Source organism: Mizuhopecten yessoensis, unplaced genomic scaffold, assembly GCF_002113885.1.
Source record: "Mizuhopecten yessoensis strain PY_sf001 unplaced genomic scaffold, ASM211388v2 scaffold716059, whole genome shotgun sequence".
Classification (NCBI taxonomy): domain Eukaryota; kingdom Metazoa; phylum Mollusca; class Bivalvia; order Pectinida; family Pectinidae; genus Mizuhopecten; species Mizuhopecten yessoensis.
The window spans coordinates 27,815-38,371 of record NW_018479927.1 but is presented as its reverse complement, the minus strand read 5'-3'; the positions used below and the strand labels follow the sequence as shown (position 1 = coordinate 38,371).

The window sequence follows — 10,557 nt, the reverse complement described above, 5'->3', positions numbered from 1 at the left end:
ATAAAAGTTGTTAAGTTTTTCATTAAAACAGCAGTTAACCTTAACCGATAACGAGTTAGCTCCCTTCTTACACAAATACATTTGCCCGTATGCGACGACGTATTTATGCATGAGCGAGCCTCATTATACCTCGGGCATGCGTACTCGTCATGAATTATCACGTTCTTGTGAAAATTACCTAAATTTATGACACAAACCCTTTGACAGGTCCTTTTTTGATTTTGGTAATTTTTTTGTTCATCTTAATGATATAGACATAATTATTTACATAGGATTGACAGCGTTTTATTAACATAATGTCTTAATTTACTGACTAAATTAGTCAAACACATTCGTTACACACCCGTGTGTCCCGTCCGTTAACGAGGTCATTGACGTTGAGATCCTTATTACATATACACGTTCTGTATTGAAACTTTGTAGGTCGGGGTTTTATAGACCAAAGGAACCTTCTACAGATATGTCATAAAGCTTTTACTTCAACTAAGCAGGAAATCACGCTTGCCGTACTCACTGTTACAAACCTTTAGTGTATCATATTCGTCGAGGATTTCGTTGAAGGTAAGTAAACACAACATTATATATTGTGTCGTTATTTTAGTATCAAAACAATGTCCTTGATATAGTTATAGATTAGGATAATCAATAGGCTGTGAGACCTGTTCTTTATTTCCGTATTATGAATATATATAGATAACTTCCGAGAATTCTTTACATCCAGATTTGGCATTCACTAATGAAAGTAGCGATATATGGTTATTTGACGCCAAAATTAACAATCAACTTTAATGTCAACATTCGCGAAACAACAACGATGGTATTACAAAGATAGATACATGCATTACATATTAATAATATTTTATATATATTATATAATAAATAAATTAGTAGGTATTTTAAATAAAATGATATATATAAAAAATAATAGTAATAAAGAGGACCCTGACTGAAATTGTATTTTTAAACTTATCATATATCTCGATAAATATAGAAAAAGTTGTATATGAGTTATATATAGTTATTTTGTATCGTATATGAAATGAAAAACATGTGTTGTGCTTGATATGTCCAAATTGTTTTAAGATAATTAAAATTATTCAAAAGTTTGTTTTGAAAATATCCTCAATGCAAATGATAAATTGATGTTTAAATATTTTAAAGTTAATGAGAATTGGTTCGAATACAAATACTTTATTGAACAATACACACATGATATATTAACCCTATTGACTCAGATTGTTAACTGAATTATAGAAACACGTATTTATCTATAAATCCATTGTTGTGATATTACGGTCATGTTAAATTTGTAACAACACTAAACTCATCACAAGTTGGAATGTAAACAAACATATATTATATGTTAATAGCTACAATACAAATCTATACATTATGAGTTTTTTGTACATGGAATATTTAAAATATTTGACTATGTAAACTATGTATGTAAAAGTGCTACATATATGCGATCAAAGTACTCTAATTTAATGTAAGAGTATTGTTCATTATGCCACTGATCAGATAAATAACGTCATGTAACATTTAAGTATGTCTTCAATTTTGACGAAATGCAGTAATCACATGCAGGCATATTTATACCTTCAATAGAACACGTTAGTGCTTCACTGACAATACAGTTTTATTTGAACAAATTTGATTTCGTTTCGAAATTATCATGGTAATCACCAGCTGCCGCAAACAAACAATATTATCATATCATCATGGAGATGTCCAATGTTAAATAAAAAAAATCAAACAAATATTTATAAGCTAATGTGTTGATATGTTTATTCTTAAAGATACCAATAATTAAGGAATTTATACTTGAATTACTAATTTATAAACATATATTATTCCGTAATTTGTAATGATTAGGCATCAATATTTAAACACATAAGGAGTTTTTCAATATTTTCAGTTTTAGAATAATAGCTTGAAATAATTTAAAAAATGATATATAGATATCCTATAGATATTATTATTATTATATGATGCGTATATTACAAATAATGATCTATAATTTGAACACATACTATTATTTTATATCGGGGAATATTAAATCGCCAACAAATAAGTATTTATCCTTATACAGTGTAAGCGGAGAGACACCAATTATATCGTTTTAGGACTATGTACAAACGTTACATTTCCATAGTCTGTTTGAAAATAATCAAATAATCATCACACCATCATCAGCATAGCATCGAAGTTTAAACGGAGCACCAAGCTGTAAATAGTTAAGTCGGTAAGCATAATGTGGTTAGACATGTTAATGTTGACATATTTTTATCGCTTTTGAATTTATCGACATGCTTATTCTTGTTTAACTCATTTTATTGGCAATTTCTTGCAGTAATACAAATAATAAACATAATACAAGGATTCGAAAACAAGTACAGGGTATTTACATCCATTTTATTTGATAAGAATACGTAGTTCTCTAAACATAACTAAGTCTACTTTTGTTCGTGGTATTTTGTTATGACGTCTTTGTTACAACAACATAGTATGGTGTAAGTAATTTCTAGTTGTTTATCACGGCCTTTATATAATTATCATCTCCAGTGGACTTGTTGATTATGGTACGTTATATTAGTTTGTATAACCACCACTTAACAATTGAGACTGTCACATCTATCTGTTTGTACCTTTCTGAAAGGCGAAGGGTTCGGTTATGCCATTGAGATTACCTATTTTAAATTAATTTTATAACTGTTTATATGATTAAACTTCGTTTTTGCCATTACTTATTTATAGTCCATGATTCTGATATTGCTATAAATTGTTATATAGTTAGAGTCACATGATCTATGAAATCTCTTCTTATGGTGAATGTATGAAGTAAAATAAAACCAGAAATGTGAGATAAATAAATAAATAAATAACATATCACCAGGTAAAGAGTAAAAACAATAGGAAAACATGAATTGTACTGCAACATGTACTGATTGTTAGATAGGTCTGGCGCTAATTATTTATACATTGTTTTCTATGCGTATTGTTATGTTCTAAGCCCTGTGGGAGGTCTGGCAAGGCTTCTTTGGTATTTACGCCAAGCTACTATATGATGAGTAAGCAATTGTGACTTCCATACCAAAACAACACTTACCATTGGAACAACTACACAACAAAATCATATTTGGCTTCCTTTGAAAGATCATAAAAGAAGTTTGCAATATATGAATTAAATTGACAAATAAAAACACTACAAAGTTACTCCACGTCACGTTTAATATTAGAAAATGCAACAAATACATTGTTTCCATATATACTTTTTATGATTTCTGCTGTTTTGCATGACCTTATCTAACTTAATGTGAGGCCGGAATAGTTCTCCATAGCTGATGAATGATAAATTAAGCTCCGCATGGCCTAGGTATCAGCATTCAGTTTGGTTACGAAACAAGTTATATGTAAAGTTGCGATGAACTGTTTTTATGAAGACACCAGCATTAATGCCTTGTTCCCGACATAATTAACGTCGTTAAATAACATATCCGAATTTCGAAGTTTAATTATGAACTTGAAGTATGATATATCAGGATGTTTAACGTGAGGTAGACCACACATATTTCAGGTTTATCTTTAACCCTCTTGAATAGTTACTGCTCGTCTCGAGTTAGTTTAATTAGTCGGCGATTTTGACCAGGATGACTTCATTCTAATACGTTATATGTAAGACAAAATTAGAGGGAGGTAACTGTATATAGGCGGATGGAATTATGAGGAATGTCTTTATAAACAATTGTTTCATAGGTATACTTGCTTAGTTGAAACAAATGTCTATTGAACATTGAACTCAGATATCTTCTTCAAATCTTTCTCATTGTTTAAACAAAACAATTTAAGATTTTTAAAAAACAATTTAACCAGACATATAGTCCCTTTCATGATATACTCAACAATCCTGGAATCGATAACATAACAACACCTTAATATTATGTAACAAGGTTAAACAATACAAATGGCCTAAACTTTATCGTCAAGCAGAAATATTGGCCTCGAGAGTGCATCCTGATCTTTAAAAACACACAAGTATGATACAGAACCTTATTTTTTGAAGCTGAACAGCAAATGTTTAATATTTTTATAGAACTATGGGAATAAAATAGTGTCCCTAGCGATGATATTGATAAGGTAGGATATATGTTTAACTAATTAAGGATGCAGTAATTAACGTTGGTATCATATTTACAGCCTGCATCATATGATATGGAGTATATAATTACTTAATTAGCCAGGTCTCCATTTATGGCTTGGTATTCCATAATTCTGCCTTATTTAGGCGTTATTAAAATGAAAGTTATTCTCGGAACCTCGCTAGGTGATTAAGTTATATCATTTTTTTACACATCACCTAAACAACAGCTATTGGCTTTATTAAAATTAATATTCTAAGTGGGACCTAACAATGTATATGTAATTATTCAGATATTTCCAATGAAATAATATTTGTATTATATGGTGTTTTTATTTATTTTTTATTTTTTTACAAACATAAATTATTTGTTTTGTTTTGCAAGCTTTCAAATGTAAAAGGAAATAGACGTTTTCAAAAGCTCACAAAACAAACCTAGCATATGGTAACAAGGCCAAGTATATGGATGTCATTCATAATAAAAAAACAATTTATGTCTAATATAACAAACTTTTTTATTTGTCAATTGGTTCTCTTTGATAATACCTGCTTATTTGAATGAAGTCACTTTTTCAAATCTGTCTTATCGTCAATATGATTAAAGGGGGTACTTTCGGGATAAAATTACAGTTCAGCCATGCCAATATAAACTATCGTAAGGCATCGTGCTTAAACAAATCCATTGGTTAGTAAAAAAAACACGTTGATTAATGTACAACTATATATATTTTGATATGAATGATTACGAGGTATAGTGTCCAATATTTTACTCAGAGATAATATACACCAACACACGTTACGAACTCCATCCACTAGTTCGCTTCTTGGTTAAGTACACCACGATAGCACCTGTATGAGCTGCTGACCTTTTTACAATTAGCTGAGGATAGAACATATGCGTGTTACTGTCGTCTAGATCATGCGACCCAGCGTGATTACCGTATTGTCAATAAATAGCCATACAAACAATATTCAGCACAATTCCTCAATGATGTAAGAACTTAGCCCACTTTTCACTATTGGTTCCCGTCCTTTGTTGTGCTATGTCAACACTCTCATTCTGTGGCCTGTAGAAGCAGTTAAAACATCGGCGGGTCTACATTGGGAGGTTTAAGTGGTTTAATCGATTGGTACTAACATTACTAAGTTATAATATAAGGGTAATCATCAAACTGATTTCATTTTATATTAAAGGGGATATATGCGGTGACGGGGAGAGTTGTGTTTTACATTCTTTATAACTGCATCTGATTTTATTTTATAATAAATTAATAAATACAATTTACGAAGACCATGGAATTATGAAATAAAAATTATACAATTTGATTTGATATGGATTAAAAGTCAACTAGAGTATACTTGAGTGTCAACATAATCACAATTCGAACTCAAAATCGATATAACTAAACCAGCAACCTTGAGTGGCTGTAAGTTTGTAAGTGTACCCAAAACACATGAGTGTGTTTTGTTTGATTTTATTTTTAAGATATTAATTAATTGATTGTATGTTTTTATTTTTTAATCTTTTAATTTTTATTTTCAAAGTGATTTATTTATTTATTGGTTAAGATGAACAGGTGTTTCTTTGCAGCGACGTGAACAGTCAACATGTAGACATATTCACAATCAGTTTTTATATTTATGGAATAATTTAGCTATGTAGATAACATAACAGTTGAAAGTTTGATAAATAAAAATAACCGTAAAAAAACGTAACTGCCGACAACTCATCGGTACCCCAAATCAAAGATATTTTCAGCTTTCTGACCATCGTGTAAATACACTAGTACAACAAGGTCAACTCTCGACAACTGTAAACTAAACGAGAAAGCGGTCGGTTTCATGTTCTTACAGGGGCCCTGTTAATGTATTCAGTGAACACCGTAGGTCATACTCTGTCGTGATCACTCGAGCGTAACGGCTATACTAGTAATCCCGCTGATCGTGCGAGAATCCCGCTTTTCGGTTAGGTAATTCAGACAGCAAGCTATTTAAGTTTCAAGTTTCAAGTTTATTTACTCACTCCGACACGCTTACGTGTTTAACAAGAGGTCAAACACATATAGTAAATATGATACATGGCGTGTGATGTACACAATTACAACATTGTATATAGCATAGTTACATATAGAAGGAGCACAACCTTGTACAGAAATTAAGTTAATATTTTTTCAAGTTTTTCTAGGAATCTACAAACTTTTGTGTACATTTTTACATTAAATATATTAAACAATCCTTGCATTTTCATTTGACTTGGATAAGTGAAATATTATTTTGGTATAGATTTCTCTCTTAGACATTTAACTAAAACACTTTCACATATAAATAAGTAATGAAATTCATCTCCAATGTCGGAATTACATAATGTACAGGTTCTCTCTTGACGAGGAATACCTAACCATCTTCCTTTTTCTACGGGTAAATGCATATTGGGAGAACGAAATTTACACATGATTTTCCTATCATTTGTATTAAGCTTAATTAAATATTTTTCTTGTTCAAACTTTGTCTTAAATGTTGACTATGTTTGTCCTCTAGAGGAGTTAAGAATATCATCAAACCATTTCTGTATAAATTGATCCTTTAGTCTACTTTTCACAAGCCTCTTAATTTTGTCTTTTGAAAAAGAACATGTAGATTGATAGTACCACACAAAGTTCAGGCCAGTTTGAGATAAAATATCATATAACATATTCGAGCCATTTAAATAACACTGTTTCATTTTCTTGTAATGTATACATTAGCTTATAAATATTACTTGATATTTTACTAGAGATAATCAGCGTATACCAGAATACTATTATTCTACATATAATTTCGATGTCTAGTGGGTATCTTCCAAGCTCACCATAAACAATGAAATTTGGTGTACTTTTTCTTACATTTAGTATATATTTACAAAATTGAAGATGGATTTTTTCTATAATATTTGTATTTTCAAAACCCCATATTTCTGATGAATACAGAAGAACTAGCATGATTAATGAATCAAATATCTTCAACTGTAGATCAACTGGTAATGATATGTTTCTCAATTTCTTATAGACAGCCGACACTGATTTCTGTGCTTGTTCAACAATTTTTTTCCTTGCTTTAAAGAAGCTACAACTAAAATAAAGATTAGTCCTAGATAGGTATACCCTTCCAGTATTTATGATTCTACGTTACATAATGTAAAATGGGGAGTTATTGCACAGTTATATCTTTTTGAAAAGATGACAACTTAAGTTTTCTCTGAATTCATAGTTAAATAAAGAGTGATAACTTGTTAGATTATCATATACATCAATATACATGCAACGGTGGCTTAAAATTTATAATCCTTGTCTTATAGATTTATCAATTAAAATTAATCTATTGATTAACAGTATTTTATCATATATTTTATAATTTATATACAAATAATTCTATTTTAGTCTATATGTATCAGAATTTTTGTATGAGTTTTATTCTACCAATATGTACATGATAGTTTTTTCATATTTTTTTTTTTTTTTTCAGTTTGAAAAAAATGGAATGCTCATCCATTAAGGAAAGTATTACGGTATTGTTCAAATTCATTTAAAGCTTAAGTTAAACCATCTGGTGTTTCTGAAAACAGGTTAGCATCATCGGCATATAAGATAATGAATAGTTTGAGATACACTCCAATGTTGTCAATGCACAGTTTGTCTATTGTTTGAGGACAATTTACCTTTTTTTCAACAAGATAAGTTTCAAAATCATTTAAACAAATTGCAAACAAAAATGGCGATACATTTTTGCCCTTTTCTAAATCGATCTCACAATTGAACAAATCCGACTGTTCACATCCATTTTTAACACATGAATTGGTTTTATCATAAAACGTAAAAATAATATTGAATTTTTTTCCAGTAATGTTGCTTTTTTGGAGCTTTTTCCACAGACCAACTCTCCATACAAAATCGAACGCCTTACTAAAATCGATGAACGTACAATAACGTTTTTTTCCTAATGAAAAATATATTGAGATTAAAGAATACAATACAAACATGTTATTGGTTGTAGAATTACCCTTTGTAAACCCAGCTTGTGCTCTGCTTATAAGGTCAAATTCGGCAGAAATTTTATTTAAACGATTATTAATAACCGAAGTGAAAACTTTGCCAAGGCACGAGACTAAAGTGATCGCTCTATAATTATCCGGATCTTTGGGATCGCCTTTGTTTTGATATAATACCAATATTCCACACATCTGGTATAGACGCAGTATTCAAAATAAGGTTAAATAGTTTTTGATAAGTTGGTAAAAATACATCCATTGTACTTTTTAGATATTCATTTAGGATTTGATCTATACCAGAGGCTTCAGTATTTTTTTAATTGATTAAAGAAAAAAATATTTTATCAGTGGTAATGTCACCATTCAGATAATCATCAAAAATACTATGATCAGGATTTTCCAGCTCAAAATCGTCATCATCATGAACAGACTTGTTCAGATCCTTAAAGTATTGATATAATTCAGTGATACATATATCAGCATTACCTTTCTTTACAGATCCGTCACATTTATTCAAAATATTCCAGAACGTTTTTGAATCCATTCTAGCAGTATTTCTTAACTCGCTTGACAATTTCTCCTGATAATTTCTGTAATTTTTATTCAATGTTTTTCTATAAACTTTACTAGCTCTATTGAGATTAGTTTTATTTATAGGATTATTTGCTTTGTGAAATAAGGCCTTGGCTTTATTAAATTCAACTCTGTTTAAGTGGTATTCCCTATTAAACCAAGGCTAATTATCACACCTCAACCTCTGTTTCCTGTAAGCATTGTTGCTACCAAAAACCTGCTTAGCAGAGCCTTTGAACAATTCACTAACTGAGTTTACAATGTCATTAATTTCGTTATTAGTTACATTGTCGTGTTGTTTATTTAATAATTCATTTAATTCATCATTAATTCTATGGAGATTACCTCTTTCATCATCTAGTATATGTTTTAAAAAATCTTGTTCTTTACAGGATTTCCACTTTGTATAAGGATTTTCATGACAATCGGTATTATAAATACAATCATCAGTAAATATTCAAAGGCTAAACACAAGTCTACAGTGGACATCTGATATTAGTGGGTCACACACTTTGACATCACTACATGTAGTTTTACCTATTTGTGCATCATTTCCAATCCGACCATTGGCAATATACATATTATTTTGCTTGCAGAAGTCAAGCAATGTATTGCCATAATTGTTTACTTTAGCTTTACATTGACTAGCCCTTCGTAGAGGAACATTATATAATTTCATCTTTTCAATATCATAGAGATATAAGTATAGCTCTTCATTTTCATCTAAGTTTAATGAACGAATAAAGTTGTCATCTGGTTCTACAAAAGCATCTCTAACTTGGGTTTTAGCATTAAAATCTCCGACTATGGCGACTTTGTTACCATGATGGGATAATTCTATCATCTCCCTTTCAATTTCACTGAACGCTTCCGGGGATGCATACTTAGTATTTTCGGGAGGTATATAAACACATTCCAGTAGAAAATCTGTATCAGACTTCACAATGTGTTTTGAAAAATGTACCCACAATACATATTCTGATTAAGTTTTAGGAAAAGTCAACATCGACTTGAGTTTTTTTTAATGATAATTACTATACCACCAGATTTTTTATATGCATTAGTTCTACATTTAGCATAATATTCATGGTCAGACGGTAGTTGTAAATGATTCAGATGATCAATCTTGCTCTCTGCAAAAATAAGTATGTCATGTGCTAAGATTAAGTCTTCAAACTCGGGCAAAAGTATCTTAGACTTAATACCGCAAACATTAAAGGGGCATCACGGCGAAGTAACTTTTTTTTGTCTTTTTTTCAAATACTACATAAACATATCAAGTGAGACTCCTTATGGAAAATAACGATCGGATTTGGCTGAAATAGATTCATAAAAAATGATTAAATCGAAGAAAATCATCGGTATTTCTACCTGTCTGACCAACGTTTTGTTCAGGGATTTCCCTCTACTAGCCATGCGCATAGCACACCATTTCTTTGTAAACAAAATGACTGGCCGTGTGAGTACGTTACGGAATTATTATTGCAGGTGGGCAGTATTCAAAGGAGAAAATAACTGCCGTAGCAGTTAGTACGATGCATGTATTCTTCCGGATAGCCGGTTAAGCTAAAATGGAATCGACAGAAATGCTAGCGCTGTTTATGTTATGAATAAATATCTAAAAATATTAAGCTCGCTAGTATCTTTGTCTGAGTTTGAACACAGATGAACTTAGTTTAATATGTTAATGGGCATGTATTGGAGAGAGTTTACTTTGTGTTTCTATAATTATACAGTGGTTTATGAGAAAGGAAGGGATAAGTGACTGGTTAGTTTGATTTTTCCATGAGGCCCTCCAAGGGATAACTGTTGTGATGGCCCA

The 10,557-nt window shown here is 30.6% G+C and overlaps 1 protein-coding gene across 3 annotated transcripts in view; it reads left to right on the top strand.

The window, feature by feature from the left end:
- The first annotated feature begins 215 nt into the window (after positions 1-215).
- Positions 216-10,557, top strand: part of LOC110441616 — a 38,103-nt gene continuing 27,761 nt past the window's right edge. The window contains exons 1-2 of one of the 3 annotated variants that reach the window (XM_021484806.1): positions 216-561; positions 7,640-7,682. In XM_021484806.1, the coding sequence (XP_021340481.1) occupies positions 7,650-7,682 (33 nt within the window). In that variant the 5' untranslated portion in view covers positions 216-561; positions 7,640-7,649. Of the gene's footprint in view, positions 562-7,639; positions 7,740-10,557 lie in introns of those variants that run through there. The other 2 variants (XM_021484807.1, XM_021484809.1) reach the window with 2 other exon arrangements.